Here is a 19,335-nt window from a genome sequence, read left to right on the forward strand (position 1 = left end):
AATCATATTAAGTTCTCAACACTCGATAGGATTTTTAATTTAAATCAAAGTAAAAATTTTGTGCATAGTGCCATTGTGTCTTTAAAACCTAAAGTGATAATTACTGAGTACTATGATTGTACCATAAGCCAGGTACCGTGCCCAGCACATTATATACTTTATTGCATTTAGTTCTTACACAAATCCTGTGTAGAAATTATCTTTCCCTTATTTTAACCAAAAAGGAAAGTGAGGCTCAGAGAAAACAGGTGACATGCCTAAGGCCGCCCAGCTAGTGAGCAGCTGAGCAGAAATGGGAACTGGGTTATCTCCTCCCAAACTCCACTTGTTCCTAATCACTATACAATATTGCTTCCCTCATAGGATTGCTATGAAGGCTAAACAGATACTGTATATAAAGGTGTTTTTTAAAACTGCAAAGAGCTATTTAATTCAATTCAGTTCAAACTGAAGAGACAGGGATGATACAAATAGAAACGTGGTTTCTGTCACCTAGAAGCTCAACCTAATGAATAATATTTAAAATACACTTTTGCACAAATAAATACAACTCCCATTTGGGGCTATATTGTCTATTATATAGTATACTTTATACATAAATTAAAAATGCATTATCATCACCATCCTCACCTACAGTTACAACGGTAAGAATTATTTTTGAACAAGGGGCCTTCTGAGATCTTCCCAAATACCCCCTTGTACATGGGGTAGACCCTGTTCATTCACCTTCAACATTCATCATGAAGTTACTCTCAGACTGCACTTAAGAGACAACATTTGGAAAGCCCATAATCTTAAAAAGCTTTTGTAAAAAACTCACCACTGTATCATGTTACCATATCCTTGAAGAAAATCTTTACTATGTGGTTTTAAGGCCAACTTTAAAAACTAATTTTCATTTTTGGTTTCAAGATTTGGAAATGGTTAGAAGCTGATGTGACCTTCTCTATCTGTGCATCACTTAAAAAGCCTTCAACTCACTTCTATTTTCCCTTTCTCTGTTTTTCCAGTTGTGTTGGTCTGGGTTTTTCCTTTCATTAGGAGGACAGCTTTTAAAAGAGCATATTAATTTTATAATCACATAAACATGCACACAAAACAGATGTATGTCCACTGCAGAAAATGTGGAAAAACACATCACTACTTTTGAAAACTATATGCATTACCTGGTGTAATGGCATAGACATCAAAATTTTTTATTCCTTCTTCTTTTAAGATATTTTCATCAATAATAAAGTTGCCAGTAAAACTTTTTGGCTTTTTGAAAATGCAATATGCAGCATCTGCAATGATGTCAACTTTTCTACATTGGCTTTCAATACCAGATCCTCCCAGCATATCCATAGCAGCAGTGTATATGGCTGTAGAGAAAACAAACATACACATATGTAACTCTAAATCAAGTAATAGGACTATGGGAGTAACAAGCAAGACAAATAATCTCTTTATAACTCAGGTGATGAGAAAAAGGTCCAGAGCTTAAAGGATTTGCCAAATGTTTAACTGACATAACTGGATAGACAACACATATTCCTTGCTCTACACAACACTGCCTTATAGAGTACTCCTTCATGAGACTATGGCAAAATTCAATTAGATTTCTGACTAAGGATGCTCAAAGAATTTGCATACCATTCTTGAGAGACAAGAAAGCCAGTGACGAATAAGCAAGAGCACTGAGCTGTAAACCAGGTGACTGACATTTTTAAGCCAACTATGCCGTGACTTTTGGCAAGCTACTTTAACATCTTTCGGCCTCAGTTTCTTGTTTCCAAAATATGGAGCTCCTTTCCTAAGCTTATTTTCTCTTTTTCCTCTACTAGAATATAGAGACTCTGCTTTTCTTGTTTATCACTGTATCCCTAGTTCCTAAAACAATGACAAATATACCATAAACATTCAATAGATACTGGCTGGACTTGGGGGTCCCTTTTAAGTTCAGATACTACTTTCATTTATGAAATACTAGAAAATAAAGAGAATTAAAGGGAAGAAATTTTTTTTTTGGCCACACACTGTGGCATGCCAGATCTCAGTTCCCCGACCAGGGATCGAACCTGTACCCCCTCCAGTGGAAGTGTGGAGTCTTAACCACTGGAACGCCAGGGAAGTCCCAAGGAAGAATTTTTAAATTATCTATAATCCCCCTGCCCAGAGATAATTACTATTTTTTAAATAAATTTATTTATTTGGTTTTAGTTTTGGCTGTGTTGGGTCTTCGTTGCTGTGTGTGAGCTTTCTCTAGTTGCGGTGAGCGGGGGCTACTCTTCGTTGTGGTGCGTGGGCTTCTCATTGTCATGGCTTCTCTTGTTGCAGAACACCGGCTCTAAGCGCCGGGCTTCAGTAGTTGTGGCATGCGGGCTCTAGAGCACAGGCTCAGTAGTTGTGGCTCACGGGCTTAGCTGCTCCGTGGCATGCGGGATCTTCCAGGGCCAGGGACCGAAGCCAGGTCCCCTGCATTGGCAGATGAATTCTTAACCACTGCACCACCAGGGAAGCCCAGATAATTACTATCAATATTTGCATATAATTCCCACTGTTTTCAGTGCATATAAATTTTAATTTTATTTATTTATTTATTTATTTTTGGCTGCATTGGGTCTTTGTTGCTGCACACGGGCTTTCTCTGGTTGCAGCGAGTGGGGGCTACTCTTCGTTGTGGTGCGTGGGCTTCTCACTGTGGTGGCTTCTCTTGTTGAGGAGCACAGGCTCCAGGCGAGCCAGCTTCAGTAGTTGTGGCACACAGGCTCAGTAGTTGTGGCTCGCGGGCTCTAGAGCACAGGCTCAGTAGTTGTGGTGCACAGACTTAGTTGCTCCGTGGCATGTGGGATCTTCCCGGACCTGGGATCGAACCCGTGTCCCCTGCACTGGCAGGCAGATTCTTAACCACTGCACCATGAGGGAAGCCCCTAATTTTTAAATTATATGTTTTTTATGAAGTAACTTGGAACTCTACCATTAATACTACATTATTAATTACACACTGTCAAAGTTGTAAATAATAACTCAATTTACATATGTATTTTAGCTTACATTTAAAGCAATGAAAGTCAATTTGTTTAAATGTACTTTAGGTGTCAGAGTTTCTAGTAATTTAGATAAACTCTTCAATCCACTATTAAACCATCCTGAAATCATTACATACTGGAATAACTTACACATTTCAGTCCACAAGATGAAAAGTATATAGCTTTTAAGAGCCACTGACCCTTTTCACTCACTCAACAAATAGTTATTGAGCCTTACAAAAAAAGGCAGGCACTATTGGAGGTATTGGAGACAGATGAGTGGACAAAACAGACGGAAAGTCCCTATATTCATGGCAATTACATCCTAGCACACATCGCTCTTTCAAAGAGTGCACATTAACTTGGGGAATTTCCTAATAGCACTGAAATAGAAAATACTTCTCCGTATTTCAACTAAAATTCCTTTACTAGGAATAATTTTTTTTACTTTACCAATAGCGCAAGAGCTCTGGCCTCACTCTTAACGTGGTAGCTTATTAATAAAATATAGCAGGGACTTCCCTGGTGGCACAGTGGTTAAGAATCCGCCTGCCATTCTGAGGGCTGTCTTTTGGTCTTGTTTATTGTTTCCTTTGTTGTGCAAAAGCTTTGCAGTTTCATTAGGTCTCATTTGTTTATTTTTGCTTTTATTTCCATTTCTCTAGGAGGTGGGTCAAAAAGGATCTTGCTGTGATTTATGTCATAGAGTGTTCTGCCTATGTTTTCCTCTAAGAGTTTGATAGTGTCTGGCTTTACATTTAGATCTTTAATCCATTTTGAGTTTATTTTTGTGTATGGTGTTAGGGAGTGTTCTAATTTCATACTTTTACATGTACCTGTCCAGTTTTCCCAGCACCACGTATTGAAGAGGCTGTCTTTTCTCCACTGTATATTCTTGCCTCCTTTATCAAAGATAAGGTGACCATATGTGCGTGGGTTTATCTCTGGGCTTTCTATCCTGTTCCATTGATCTATATATCTGTTTTTGTGCCAGTACCATACTGTCTTGATTACTGTAGCTTTGTAGTATAGACTGAAGTCAGGAAGCCTGATTCTTCCAGCTCCATTTTTTGTTCACAAGATTGCTTTGGCTATTCGGGGTCTTTTGTGTTTCCATACAAATTGTGAAATATTTTGTTCTAGTTCTGTGAAAAATGCCATTGGTAGTTTGATAGGAATTGCACTGAATCTGTAGATGGCTTTGTGTAGTATAGTCATTTTCACAATGTTGATTCTTCCAATCCAAGAACACGGTATATCTCTCCATCTATTTGTGTCATCTTTAATTTCTTTCATCAGTGTCTTATAATTTTCTGCATACAGGTCTTTTGTCTCCTTAGGTAGGTTTATTCCTAGATATTTTATGCTTTTTGTTGCAATGGTAAATGGGAGTGTTTTCTTATTTCACTTTCATATTTTTCATCATTAGTGTATAGGAATGCCAGAGATTTCTGTGCATTAATTTTGTATTCTGCTACTTTACCAAATTCATTGATTAGCTCTAGTAGTTTTCTGGTAGCGTCTTTAGGATTCTCTTTGTAGAGTATCATGTCATCTGCAAACAGTGACAGTTTCACTTCTTCTTTTCCAATTTGGATTCCTTTTATTTCTTTTTCTTCTCTGATTGCTGTGGCTAAAACTTCCAAAACTATGTTGAATTATAGTGGTGAGAATGGGCAACCTTGTCTTGTTCCTGATCTTAGTGGAAATGGTTTCAGTTTCTCACCATTGAGGACAATGTTGGATGTGGGTTTGTCATATATGGCCTTTATTATGTTGAGAAAGTTCCCTCTATGCCTATTTTCTGAAGCAACTGACAAAAGGATTAATCTCGAAGATTTACACGCAGCTCATGCAACTCAATAACAAAAAAACAAACAACCCGATCCAAAAATGGGCAGAAGACCTAAACAGACATTTCTCCAAAGAAGATATACAGATTGCCAACAAACACATGAAAGAATGCTCAACATCATTAATCATTAGAGAAATGCAAATCAGAACTACAATGAGATATCATCTCACACCGGTCAGAATGGCCATCATCAAAATATCTAGAAACAATAAATGCTGGAGAGGGTGTGGAGAAAAGGGAACCCTCTTGCACTGTTGATGGGAATGTAAATTGACAAAGCCACTATGAAGAACAGTATGGAGGTTCCTTAAAAAACTAATAATAGAACTACCATATGACCCAGCAATTCCACTACTGGGCATATACCGAGAAAACCATAATTCAAAAAGAGTCATGTACCAAAATGTTCATTGCAGCTCTATTTACAATAGCCAGGACATGGAAGCAACCTAAGTGTCCATCATCAGATGAATGGATAAAGAAGATGTGGCACATATATACGATGCAATATTACTCAGCCATAAAAAGAAACGAAATTGAGTTATTTGTAGTGAGGTGGATGGACCTAGAGTCTGTCATACAGAGTGAAGTAAGTCAGAAAGAGAAAAACAAATACCATATGCTAACACATATATATAGAATCTAAAAACACACAAAAAAAATGGTCATGAAGAACCTAGGGGCAAGACGGGAATAAAGACGCAGAACTACTAGAGAATGGACTTGAGGATATGGGGAGGGGCAAGGGTAAGCTGTAACAAAGTGAGAGAGTGGCATGGACATATATACACTACCAAATGTAAAATAGATAGCTAGTGGGAAGCAGCCGCATAGCACAGGGAGATCAGCTAGGTGGTTTGTGACCACCTAGAGGGGTGAGATTGGGAGGGTGGGAGGGAGGGAGACACGAGAAGGAAGAGATATGGGAACATATGTATAACTGATTCACTTTGTTATAAAGCAGAAACTAACACACCATTGTAAAGCAATTATACTCCAATAAAGATTAAAAAAAAAAAAAAGAATCCGCCTGCCAATGCAGGGGACATGGGTTTGAGACCTGGTCTGGGAAGAACCCACATGTTGCTGAGCAAGTAAACCCGTGAGCCACAACTACTGAGCCTGCGCTATAGAGCCCACGAGCCACAACTACTGAGCCTGCATGCCACAACTACTGAAGCCCGTGCACCTGGAGCTTGTGCTCTGCAACAAGAGAAGCCACCACAGTGAGAAGCCCACGCACCGTGACAAAGAGTAGCCCCTGCTCGCCACAACTAGAGAAAGCCCGCACGCAGCAATGAAGACCCAACCCAGCCAAAAAAACACAAAAAACATAGCTAACATTTATTATGTGTGTCCTGTGCTGGGCATGCTGCTACATACTTCACATACATTATCTGAATGAATTCCATGAGGTACGTACTGTTATCCTCATTTTACAGATGACAGTAGTCAGGCACAGAGGGGTTAAGTAACTTGTCCAAGGTTACAGGAGCTAGAATTCAAACACGTGGCTGCTTGACTCCAGAGCCAGGCTCTTAGCCACCGTGTGACTAATGGGCATACTTTGTTAACCAACAGTTTTGAGTTCAGTTATCATCTTACTTGCATAAACTGCAGAATTTTTCTGTAAATATTTCAGTATAGTCTACAATGAGACTATATGAATACATACACACTCCAGTCTCACTGTAGACTACATGAACGGCATGCAAATTCTTAAAAATTATTAATTAAGAATACGCCATGTAAGTATATACATGTCATGTATGTGTGTGTGCATCCATACACACACACAATGTAAGAACACGGAATGGTATTCCCAGACAACCCACTGTTACTTTAATGACCTTTCTACGGAAGATACAAAGAAGGCACAAATAAACCCCCCAAATCAGGAAATGAGCCAAACAGTTATTCTCAACAAAGTTTCTACGATGTGAACAGGCCAACCCAACAGGTTATAAGACTTACAATAAAAACAGATTGGGGGCTTCCCTGGTGGCACAGTGGTTGAGAGTCCGCCTGCCGATGCAGGGGATGGGGGTTCGTGCCCCGGTCCGGGAAGATCCCACATGCCGCGGAGCGGCTGGGCCCGTGAACCATGGCCGCTGAGCCTGCGCGTCCGGAGCCTGTGCTCCGCAACGGGAGAGGCCACAGCAGTGAGAGGCCCGCGTACCGAAAAAAAAAAAAAAAAAAAAAAAAAAAACAGATTAACATGATCAATCAAGTCAAATTCCCTGATGATTTCTGGCAAAAAAAAAAATATATTCAAGATTTGTAATACACCCTGGATCACAAGAATCCTAAAAGTAGCCCTAAAACTTAAGTCTTATTAAGGAATAATTGGAAAAGTATCTGTTACCTTTTGAGTGATTCTCCTGATAACAGCTTTTTTTTTTTTAAAGATGCTTTTGATGAGGACCATTTTTTTTAAGTCTTTATTGAATTTGTTACAATATTGCTTCTGTTTTATGTTTTGTTTTTTTGGCCATGAGGCATGTGGGATCTTGGCTCCCCCACCAGGGATTGAACCTGCACCCCCTGCATTGGAAGGCAAAGTCTTAACCACTGGACTACCACGGAAGTCCCTGATTACAGCTTGTTTTATTGGAAATTTGGAAAAGTATGTGAACAAATTTCTTTATGTTTTCTAAGCACAAGAAATAATTTTCGCTTTTCTTTTTTTAAGTATTTTATTGTGGAGATAAATATATATTTTAACCATTTTTTACCACATGTATATACATTTTAACCATTCTTTCTGATGACTTGGGTGCATTTTATTGGTTTTCTTTCAGGTTAACCTTTTTGTTAAAACATTTGGCTTAATTAACTAGCCAAGCGTTTTGTTTTTAATTGATTTTTTTTTTTTTTTAATTTTTGCTTGTGTTGGATCTCCGTTGTGGCACGCGGGATCTTCCGTTGCGGTGTGTGGGCTTCTCTCCACTTGCTGTGTGCAGGGTTCTCTCTACTTGTGGTGTGCAGGCTTCTGTCTAGTTGTGGCATGCGGGTTTTCTCTCTCTCATTGTGGCACGCAGGCTCCAGAGCGCATGGGCTCTGTAGGTGAGGCGTGCAGGCTCAGTAGTTGTGGCGCACGGGCTTAGCTGCCCCGTGGCATGTGGGATCTTAGTTTCCTGAGCAGGGACCGAACCCGCGTCCCCTGCACTGGAAGGCAGATTCTTTACCACTAGACCACCAGGGCAGTCCCAGATTAACGATTTTTAAGTGTACAGTTCTTTGGCATTAAGTACATTCACAATGTTGTGCCACTATTACCGCCATTCATTCCCAGACTTTTCAAAATATCTTTTAAAAAATTTACTGGGTTGGCCAAAAGGTTCGTTCGGGTTTTTCCATAACATCTTAAATAAATTTGTTTATTATATTATAGATGTTTCGGGACTTCCTGGTGTTCCACTGTAATGAAAAAGATCCCGTATGCCTCAACGCAGATCCCACATGCCGCATCTAAGACCAGACGCAGCCAAAAAATAAATAAATTTTTAAAAATTATAGACGTTCCATGTGTTTAACATTTTATTTGGACCTCTGCATACACTACAGTATGCTCACCATTAAGTTTACTTTCCATTCATTACCATATAGTTGATACTCTTTACTTACTTCACCCTCCCCCTCCCTTTCCCCTCCGGTACCCACTACTCTGTTCTCTGTACCCACACACAAACGTACACTCTTTTTTTTTTTAATAAATTAATTTTATTTATTTTTGTCTGTGTTGGGTCTTTGTTGCTGCATGCGGGCTTTCTCTAGTTGCGGCAAGCTGGGGCTACTCTTCGTTGTGGTGTGCGGGCTTCTCATTGCGGTGGCTTCTCTTGCTGTGAAGCACAGGCTCTAGGCGCGCAGGCTTCAGTACTTGTAGCACGCGGGCTCAGTAGTTGTGGCTCACAGTCTCTAGAGAGTGCAGGCTCAGTAGTTGTGGCGCACAGGTTTAGTTGCTCCGTGGCACATGGGATCTTCCTGGACCAGGGCTCGAACCCGTGTCCCCTGCATTGGCAGGCAGATTCCTAACCACTGCGCCAGCAGGGAAGCCCCCACACGTACATTCTTGTATGTACACACTGAACCGAAGATATCACTGATTATAAAGTGTACCACTGACAGGGACTTCCCTGGTGGCACACTGGTTAAGAATCCGCCTGCCAATGCAGGGGACACGGGTTCGAGCCCTGGTCCGGGAAGATCCCACATGCCGCAGAGCAACTAAGCCCATGCACCCATAACTACTGAGCCTGCACTCTAGAGCCCATGAGCCACAACTACTGAGGCCATGTGCTGCAACTACTGAAACCCATGCGCGTAGAGCCCGTGCTCTGCAACGAGAGAAGCCACTGCGATGAGAAGCCTGTGCACCGCAATGAAGAGTAGCCCCCACTCGCCACAACTAGAGAAAGCCTGTGTGCAGCAACAAAGATCCAACGCAGCCTAAATAAATTAATTAATTAATTAAAAAAGAAAACAGTGTACCAGTGAGGATAAAAACCCTGCCAATTAAACTACAATATATCATCAACTGTAAGAGCAACCTGATATCAAAGATGTAAAAATGTGAAAACATGGGCATCTCAGAATCAGTGAAATACGGTATAAACTGCTTAACCTTTTTGGTAAGTAGGTCCCTTGAAAAACGGAAACCAGTTTTGGTTTCTAGTACCAAGAGAGGCCAGCTGCCACCCTGTCACCTTGACTTCCCTGGTTAGCTGAGTTCCCACGTCTACATGTAATGTGGTCCAGGTGACAGAGGACTGCAGCTATTCTGTGATGCTTTAGTTATCTTCCTCTCCACTGCCATTGCCAAGTTCAGGAGCCACCAGTTCCAGACTCCCCACCCCAGCTCACATGAAACCTATCCAAAAGTGGACCTTTGGGACTTCCCTGGTGGTCCAGTGGCTAAGACTCCGCACTCCCAGTGCAGGGGGCCTGGGTTCAATCCCTGGTCATGGAACTAAATCCCACATGCTGCAACTAAAGGTCCCGCATGCCGCAACTAAAAAAAGATCCCACATGTTGCAGTGAGGATCCCGCACGTGGTAATGAAGATCCCGTGTGCAGCTACTAAGACCCAACACAGTCAAATAAATAAATATTTTTTTAAAAAGTGGAATTTCCTCTTCTACCACACTTGTTCTGACCAATCCAGACGCAAGACGCAGCAGGCATTTTCAATAGCCCTCATCCCTCCTCCCCTCCCCACCCTCCACGTCAGCAGAAACTATGAAATGGGTTTTGTAAAATGAGAAAATTATAGTTTTGAAGGTGACATAGTCGGGTGCCTGAGATACTCATGTCGTGGAACTACTAAAGGCATGCTTTCTAGTCCGTTTTCTGGATGTGTTGAATTCACTGGCTAGAAAGTTCTAGACCCAAAAGGGGTAATGTAGCCAGTGTAGAGAAGGAACACCGAGCCAGGGAGGACAAAAAGTGTGGACCAGGACACTGTTTCGATTGTAGATAATATATGTCACACTGCACTCATTTCATTAAGAGCAATAAATCTCCTCTTCCTGGAAGGGCAGTAACATTGGGAGATTGCTTCTGGTTCCAGCATAAAGAAAGAACCACTCTACTCAATCCAGAAAGAAGACATGTGTTTTTTAAATAGAGGCCTCCCAGACAGCCAGGAGCATGAACACCCTCTCAAATCCATTCTCATTGCCTCCATCATGAATAATGCAATATTCTAGCTAGGTTTCCTGCCTCCTCTTTCCACAAACTTACAAGTCATCCTATATTCAGATGCCAAGTTAAACTTCCTAAACCTCATCAACAAACCACCGCTCCTCTTTTCCTTCTTCTTCTTATTTTTCTCCTGCTTCTAAAACTCTCAAGTGGCTCTCTGCTGAATAAATTCAAGCTCCTAAACTCGGCAATCAAGCCCCTTGGGCTTAGTTTGTCCATCTTCCCCACAACCTCATACTTCCCCCCCCCCCAACATTTAGGCCAATATGAACCCATTTGCAGATGCTCAAGTTCAGAGGGAAATAAATAGCCCACACCCCATCATGGGTACAGTATATTAAACCCCTTGTAGTTCTACCAAACACATGGTATCATCCCATACTGCAGCCTTTTTTGTTCGCTCTGCCAGGAATGTCTTGCCCAGTCTCCTTCTTGCTAACTCCAATATTCTCTTGTGGTCTCAGTTCAATAGTTCCAGTAGAAAACAACCTTTCCTAACCTTTAATCTGAAATACATGGCCCTCTTGTTACGTTTTAAAAGTATCCCGTACATAATTCATTATGCCGTGTATCATATGGAACATGACCGTCAACTGAATTCACTATGCTATACAAATCTAGGACCCAAATGATACCAATGGTTCCAAGATGTCTAGTCAATCTAAAATGAACATCTCTAAGCTAAAGCAAAGTCTCAGCAGTGAGCTGATTTCTTCTTCCAATCCTGATACTGTCCTCCACATTCCCTGTCATACAATGTTCTCCCCCTTCCTTATATAAGCTTTGTTCAGAATGCCTATCTTGGACCTAGGTAGAAGGAAATCATACTGCACTTTCATTCATTCATAAAATACTTATTTAATGTCTACAATGACTATAATAAAATGAACAAAACAGATACTGTCTCTACCTTCAAGAAGCTTTTCTAGCAAGAAAGACATTAAACAGGGACTTCCTTGGTGGTCCAGTGCTGAAGAATCTGCCTTCCAATGCAGGGGACGCGGGTTCGATCCCTGGTCAGGGAAATAAGATCCCACATGCTGCGGGGCAACTAGGCCCACACACCACAACTGCTGAGCTCATGCGCCTCAACAAAAGAGCCTGCATGCCACAAACTACGGGGCCCACACGCTACAGAGCCCGCACCACAACCAGAGAGAGAAAACCCACACGCCGCAGCTGGAGAGAAGCCCGCACGCCGCAGCTAGAGAGAAGCCCGCACCACAACCAGAGAGAGAAAACCCACACGCCGCAGCTAGAGAGAAGCCCGCACGCCGCAGCTAGAGAGAAGCCCACGCACCGCAACGAAAGATCCCTCATGCCTCAACGAAGATCCCGCATGCCTCAACGAAGATCCAGTATGCCGCAGTGAAGATCCTGCATGCCGCAATGAAGATCCTGCATGCCACAATGAAGACCCGACACAGCCCCCCAAAAGAAGACATTAAACAATTATAGTTATAAAATCGGCAATTTAATTTCAAATGTTATAAGTGATATGAAGGAGATGTCCAGATTACTAAATCTAGTGGTCAGTCCCCATCTTGTAAGAGCTATGAGCAGCATTTGACACAACTGATCACTCCTCTTCTTCCTTGAAACACTTTCTCCAATTGGCTTTCAGGACATCATACTCTTTGATTTTCTTCCTACCTTACTCTCCTATGTGGATTTTTTCCTCTTCTTCCCAACCTCTTAACATTGCAATTGCCAATGATACTTTCTCTTCTTCTATTCACTCTCTAGCTGACATCATCTAGCCTTGTGACTCTATATGCTATCTATATGCTGAAAATCCACAAATTCCATCTCCAGCCTGGACCTCCTTCATGACCCCCAGACTTCCAAACCCAAGTGCTTACTGACCATCTCCACTTGGATGCTCAATCACAATGCCCCAAACTGAATTTGTTCCCCAACCTCCCCTGTCTGTAGCATTCCCTCATCTCAGTTGATGGCAACTCCATTATTCCAGTTACTAAAGCCAAAGTAATTTTGGAGTCATCCTTGGCTCTTCTTTTTGTCTTATATCCTATATCTAATCCATCAGCACATCTTGTTGGTACTAACTGCAAAAAATATCAGAATCTGACCACTCTCTGCCTCTGCTATCACCCTGGTCACAGCTACTAATATCTGTGCCTAGGTTACTCCAATAGCCTCCAAACTGGTCTCCCTATTTCTCCTTTTGCCCTATGAGAATCTATTCTCAGCAGAGCAGCCAGAGAGATTCTTTTACACATTTAAAAGAATCAGGCCCCTCCTCCGCTCAAAACCTTGCAAAAGCTCCTCATTTCACTCATAGAGTAAAAACCCAAGTCTCGGCAAGAACTGTACAACATCTGACCATTTCCTCATAAGCATCATCTCCTCACTTCCTACCACTCTCCCCTCACTCCAGCCACACTGGCCTTCTGCCTGCTCTTTCATCATTGCCAAGCAGGCTCACCTCAGAGGACCTTTCAAGGGCCTATGTCTTCTGTCTTCAATGCTTTTCCCTCAAATACCCCATTGACTAACACACCCCCAAGGTGAACTCCATCACCTCCTTACTTGAAGACTTCTACACTCAAATGTCACCTCAAAAAGGCTAAACCTTTCTACCCTATTTAAAATTGCAACTTATCCTCCCTAACACCTGAGCCTTCTAATCTCCCTTACCTTCTTCTACTTTTTCCATAGCATTATCACCTTCTAGCATATTACATAGTTTGTTATTCATTATGTTAAATGTCTATTGTGTCTCTCCCAATTATACTATAAGTTCCATAATGGCACATATTCTTGTCCACTTTGTTCTCTGATGTACCTTAAGCAACTAGAACAGAGCTTAGCACATAATAGGTGTCCAGCAAATATTTGCCGATGAATAAAATCTCAAATTTTTAGCGTCAGACTAGGCTTCTTCTCACTTTGTTACCCCAGAATCCCAAAGACCTAAAGATTAGAGGAGTGGAGGCAAGGAAAGAAGGACGAAGTGTAAATGATGGCAACAAACTCTTTCACCTCTCGCATTGAGAGGTAAACTCTCTGAAGGCAAGGACTGCATCACATTCATCTTCGTACCCCCAGGTACCTTGTGCATAGTAGATACTTAATAAATTATCTGTTGAGTACATAATGAATAAATAGCACAGAGAACTGTGCCTGGCATATAAAAATGTTTGGAAGATGAATGAATATAAAGCGTCAAGTAACATAATAGAGGTACCAAGAGGGAAACACTATGCTCAGACTTTATCTCAGAGACCTCCCTTTCTAACTGCCTGACTCTCACTATCTATCAACACTGGTAACAGCAATGATTAAGGCAGGGGGAGGAGGTTGAGAAAGGATGAGAGAAGGAAAAGAAGTTGAAAAAAAAGAGGCACAATAAAGTGTGAGCTTTTAAACTTTTTTACTGTGATTCACAAGTAACACTTTTTATCAGCATGACTAAAAACACATAATACCTACACATATACACTCACAAACATACACCTATTTCACTTATATATGACATTTATATATGAAAAAAGTTTATGAAACAACATTGACTCTTACTATATGCAATGCTCTCTAATATTTTCTATTTTATTCAATTAGAAATAAAATGAAACAACAACAGAATTCTGGCTGCTACCTAGTAGATTTCACAATCCACTAAATTGATTTCATGCCTCACTAAATTGATTTCATGACTCACCAATGAGTCTTGACATGTAGTTTGAAAAGTATCGTAGAAGCAGTTTTTTCACTCTCATCTTTGCCTCACTGCAATGAATATCACTCTCCAGAAAATCTTAAAAGAATTGTGTCTGCTACAGTAACATAAGGGAAACGAAGAAGCAATAAATCATGGTTCTGATCCCACAGTACGTCAAGGCATAAAGAATCTTAGTCAAACTTCAGATGGAATTTTAAAAAATTGATTCCTCCTTAAAAAATTAAAAATAGAACTACCATATGATCCAGCAATTTCACTTCTGGGTATTTACCCAAAGAAAACAAAAACACTAATTCAAAAATATATATGCACACCAATGTTCACTGCAGCATTATTGACAATAACCCAGATATGGAAGCAACCTAAATGTCCATTGATGGATAAATGGATAAAGAAGATGTGGTGATACACACACACACACACACACACACACACACACACACACACACACAATGGAACATTACTCAGCCATTAAATAAATTAAATCTTGCCATTTGTGACATGGATGGATCCAGAGAGTATTATGCTAAGTGAAATGTCAGACAAAGACAAATATCATATGATCTCACTTATATGTGGAATCTGAAAAACAAAATAAACAAACAAAACAAAATGAAAACAGACTGATAGAGAACAAACAGGTGGTTGCCAGAGGAGAGTGGGTTGAAGGGTGGGGAAAAATATGTGAAAGGGATTAAGAGGTACAACCTCCAGTTATAAAATAAATAAGTCACAGGAATGTAATATGCAGCATAAGGAATATGGTCACTAATACTGTAATAACTTTGTATGGAGACAGATGGTTACTAGACATATCGTGGTGATCATTTCACAATGTATGCAAATGTCAAATCACTATGCAGTACACCTGCAACTAACATAATATTGTACGTCAACTATATTTCATTAAAAAATTTTTTTTAATTCCTGGAGTTCTTATGAAAAAAGATAGTGGCTAGAGAGCTGGCTGCAACGGCTAAATTATCCTAAGAGTTGAATTAGCAACATATCCCAGGGCTTCATAAATTCTCACCCACAGCCCCTTGTTCTCCCAGCTTCAATACCATAGACCGTTAGGTCTTTCACTACTGCCTGGAGCTGAGGAAATCTCCTCACCTAGTGTACAGCAGATGGGAAGAAAAAGAAATCCATCACTTGTTTCTAAGCTACAACTCTGGGTACAGTTCACACTGCTATATGTGGCAGTTCCATTCAAGAGTACCTCTAGGGCTATCATAATTTGCAAAATTACTGAATTAAGTGTTCTTCTAACAGACAGCACTGTTTGTTGATTCTTCCTGTGTCTGGATATTGGATCGCCTTAGCTGCACTGCACTTTTTGTCTCTTCACTGCTCTATTCACCCTTAGATAATTTAAACAACGGCAACCTTGGCAGCAGGGGCAAGTGGAGCGGTCTCTGCCCCACGGGTGGGTAATACAGCAGATGTACCAGTTACTGAATCCATTTGGAGGCCTAAAGGAGAATTCTCCCTGGTCTCCTCACTGTTCAGCCTTAAGGGTAGGAAATACTTCTCTCACCTGTTGAATCACCCAGGTGAGGGCCTCAGATCCTCCATGGGCTGAGCCCTCTCCAGGAACTTCTGAGTATTAATTCTCCCTCCAATGCTCTCTACTGGCCCCATTCTGTCCTCTGGCCCAGAGGGGAATAACCTCCTTCAAGCTTCTCAGTTACTCCTCTTACAGAATCCATGTCTTGCTCATTCCTTCCATGTCCTGCCTGCCTGCCACCCCAACAACCTGCTCCACTCCGGGGAGTTGCCTGGTCATTGGAAAGGGTGGACAGCAAGGCCATAAGTTTCAACAGTCACCTTCTCAGAAACCCCCTGTACCCTCAAATAAGTGAAAAGATTCCAGTCTGCAATCTGTATGCTTCAAGTGAAGAATATGAAGATACTTTCAAAGGGAATCCAAAATTATCATTCATTCAAAAAACACCTAAGTGACCACTGAATGGAGGGCACTGTCCTAGGAGGAGACACACCAGTTTGACCCCTAAGGAGTTTCCTTGGAAAGGGGTCACACTAATTTACATGTTGGAGTACTGATGTTAGTGCAACAAAGGTTCTGTTAAATACATAAAATGAAAAAGTGATTCCCACTACATTTTCCCTTTATCATACTTTTGTGGGGTAGGATTGTCATTTAGATTTAAGAGGAAAGTACTTAAGGTTTTTCACAGGTATTATCTATTAAGTATATGAAAAAACATATAATAGATATAGTTCGTCTTTTCTTTTACCTCCTTTAAGCTGTTTTGATATATAAGTGGAGAATAAGAACCCACAAGGACAAGCTTTCCCTTTCTGTCATTTTTACTGACTTTCCCTCATGTTTATACAACATATTCCCTAGCCTGCACCCATCAGCTTCCATCATACATTTAACTCTAAAGCTGCATACCCAGCCATATGCACGTTATTCTGTCACCTAAAGGGGATCTAGGCACTCTGTGAAGTCAGAACTCATGTGAAAGTACAGAAAAGTTGGTTTTTCATAAAGGAAAAAGACAAAGTAGTAAGAATACCAGAAAGTAAAGAAGCATTTGCTGGGATGTGTGAGGAGAAAACAAAAGTATGAGAATCTACAGAATTTTCTGAGGTACCAAAGATAGTGATGGAAAAAAGGTTAGGGAAATGCAGATGGCTTCCTGTTGCCTTTAATGAGACTCTTCAAGTGTTCCTGGGTTCAGTGTTTCTAGTACAGCAATCATGTAGTCATGCAGATCAAGTCAAAGCTAGAGGTGACTGAAAAGGGCCTTTTATGCACAATAAAAAGTTGAACTTTTTTCCCAACAGACAGACTGAGGTTACCTTTGACAGTCTCCTCACTCGCACCCCACCCCACCCAGCAAAGAGGGTCAAAGACAATAAATGAGAATCCAATAAATGGATTTTTTGTAAGTACATACCTGTTTTAGGCCACAATGCATTGACTGCAATTTCACCTTTAAATTCTTCTGCCATTCCAAGCACACACATAGACATACCATACTTAGCAATGGTGTAAGCTGAAAGAAACCACCAAGAATTTAATTAAGAAAGAAATTAATCTGTGAATTTAAATAACCAATTTCTTTCTATTACTATTCCTTCCTCGATATATTTTTTCAGAATTATTTAATAATAATAGAAAACATAATTTTAATTTACTATTTTTAAAAGAACAATTTTTATAGAAGTAACTGTAGTTTTATGGAAATGGTTTTTATATATATCAGGGATGAACCACTTTTACATACTTCCATCCTAAAATTAGATTCAAAGAAAAAAGACGGTAATAAACTTTCACTTCTCTTAATATTATGGGAGTAAGTTACATTATTGTTTCTTTTTTTTTTTTTTTTTTTTTTTTTTTTTTTTTGCGGTACGCGGGCCTCTCACTGTTGTGGCCTCTCCCGTTGCGGAGCACAGGCTCCAGACACGCAGGCTCCGGACGCGCAGGCTCAGCGGCCATGGCTCACGGGCCCAGCCGCTCTGCGGCATGCGGGATCCTCCCGGACCGGGGCACGAACCCGCGTCCCCTGCATCGGCAGGCGGACTCTCAACCACTGCGCCACCAGGGAAGCCCACATTATTGTTTCTTAATCTGGTTTTTTTCCTTTTCTTTTTTAAAAAAATGAAAGTGACCATTTAAAGGAAAACTACTACTAGTAAAACATAAACAAAAGGTTGCAAATTCATTTAACCTAGTCTATTAAAACAGAACTCCTTTTGGTTTTGTTCTATGGGTTCCTACTTCAACTGCCTTCCTTTCCAAATTTTACTGAATTATGTTGAAATAAGGATAAGTATCTGACACAACTATTTCAGAGGAGGCACCTATACATAAACCTTGTTATTTAGCATACTCACCTTAAATCACTAGTTTTCTGTGAAAGGTAAAGTATTCCATGGATCGTTTTCACCAACTTTACTGAAGAATAAGTTACATACAATAAAACACACCCACTGGGACTTAAGAGAGCTTTCTAGGACAGGGATATCCATATCTCCATTTGATTATTGGTTATACAGGTGTATACGTTTGTCAAACCTCATCAGAGTGAACCATTAACATCTGTGCATTTTATTTAATGTAAATTACACCTCAATTTTTAAAATTAAAGATAAAAGATTAAGAATCTACTTACAAAATGCTATCAATTTCTGCATAGAAAATTTAATGTTGAACGCTATGTACAAATTGTGATTACATCATAGATATACTGGTTTAATACAAAACAAATTGACTAAACAAGCCATCCCCTCATCCTACCACCTACCACAGTGCTGTTTGAACCACAGTGGATTTAGGTTCAGCGGTGGGCTGAGATTGAGGATATGAGCAATTTTACTCTTTTTCAAATAAGGAATGCATGCTTTAGATCTGAAAGCAAAAGAAAACACAAGTCAAGTTATTAGCTTTCTAACAGCTTCATTACTTTCTTAAGTTATATTTTAAACTACTTCTACAGAGCAACTGAACTTGTTCAATAACCGGCAGGGTACTTCTGTTGGTTTTCTTTGTTGTTGTTCCCCCACTTACCTGGAATGCAGATAGGAAAAGCAACTAATATTCATCCTTTGAAGCTATGCATAATGGCCTGACAATATGATCTGCTTGATGAAAATAATCAATTCCGTGGCACACTAGCCTTAAATCCAACTTAGATTATCTTCAACTACATCCTTCCAAGTCGGACAGACCTAGGTTCAAATCCTCCTTCTGCCCTTCATTGTGTAATCTGGGGCAAAATATATAGTATTCTAATTCTTAGTTTTCTCACTTGTAAATGTTGGTAATACCTGCTACTATCTAGGATTGACCAAGGGATTAAAATGAGATGATACATATGAGATACTTAGAACAGTGCATATATTAAACATGAGATAAACAACTGCTATTATTAGTATTACAGATTCTGATTTTTTTTCTTCTTAGTAGGTATAGTATTCCTACCACACTGGAACTGTAATTTAATAACATGAACTCCCAATACATAACCAAATTTAATTTGTACCAATATGCAATGCAATGTTCCTTTGCAGGCAATATTTAGTTG

At 40.3% G+C, this 19,335-nt stretch overlaps 1 protein-coding gene across 3 annotated transcripts in view; it reads right to left on the reverse strand.

The window, feature by feature from the left end:
* HSDL2 (hydroxysteroid dehydrogenase like 2) overlaps window positions 1-19,335 on the reverse strand; it is an 84,647-nt gene that overhangs the window by 29,700 nt on the left and 35,612 nt on the right. For all 3 annotated transcript variants that reach the window (XM_032635957.1, XM_032635956.1, XM_032635958.1), the window contains 3 exons: window positions 18,556-18,659; window positions 17,203-17,301; window positions 1,167-1,361 (listed from right to left, as the gene is read on the reverse strand). In XM_032635957.1, the coding sequence (XP_032491848.1) occupies window positions 1,167-1,361; window positions 17,203-17,301; window positions 18,556-18,659 (398 nt within the window). The remainder of the gene's footprint in view (window positions 1-1,166; window positions 1,362-17,202; window positions 17,302-18,555; window positions 18,660-19,335) is intronic.

The sequence above is a fragment of the Phocoena sinus genome, chromosome 6 (assembly GCF_008692025.1).
Source record: "Phocoena sinus isolate mPhoSin1 chromosome 6, mPhoSin1.pri, whole genome shotgun sequence".
Classification (NCBI taxonomy): Eukaryota; Metazoa; Chordata; class Mammalia; order Artiodactyla; family Phocoenidae; genus Phocoena; species Phocoena sinus.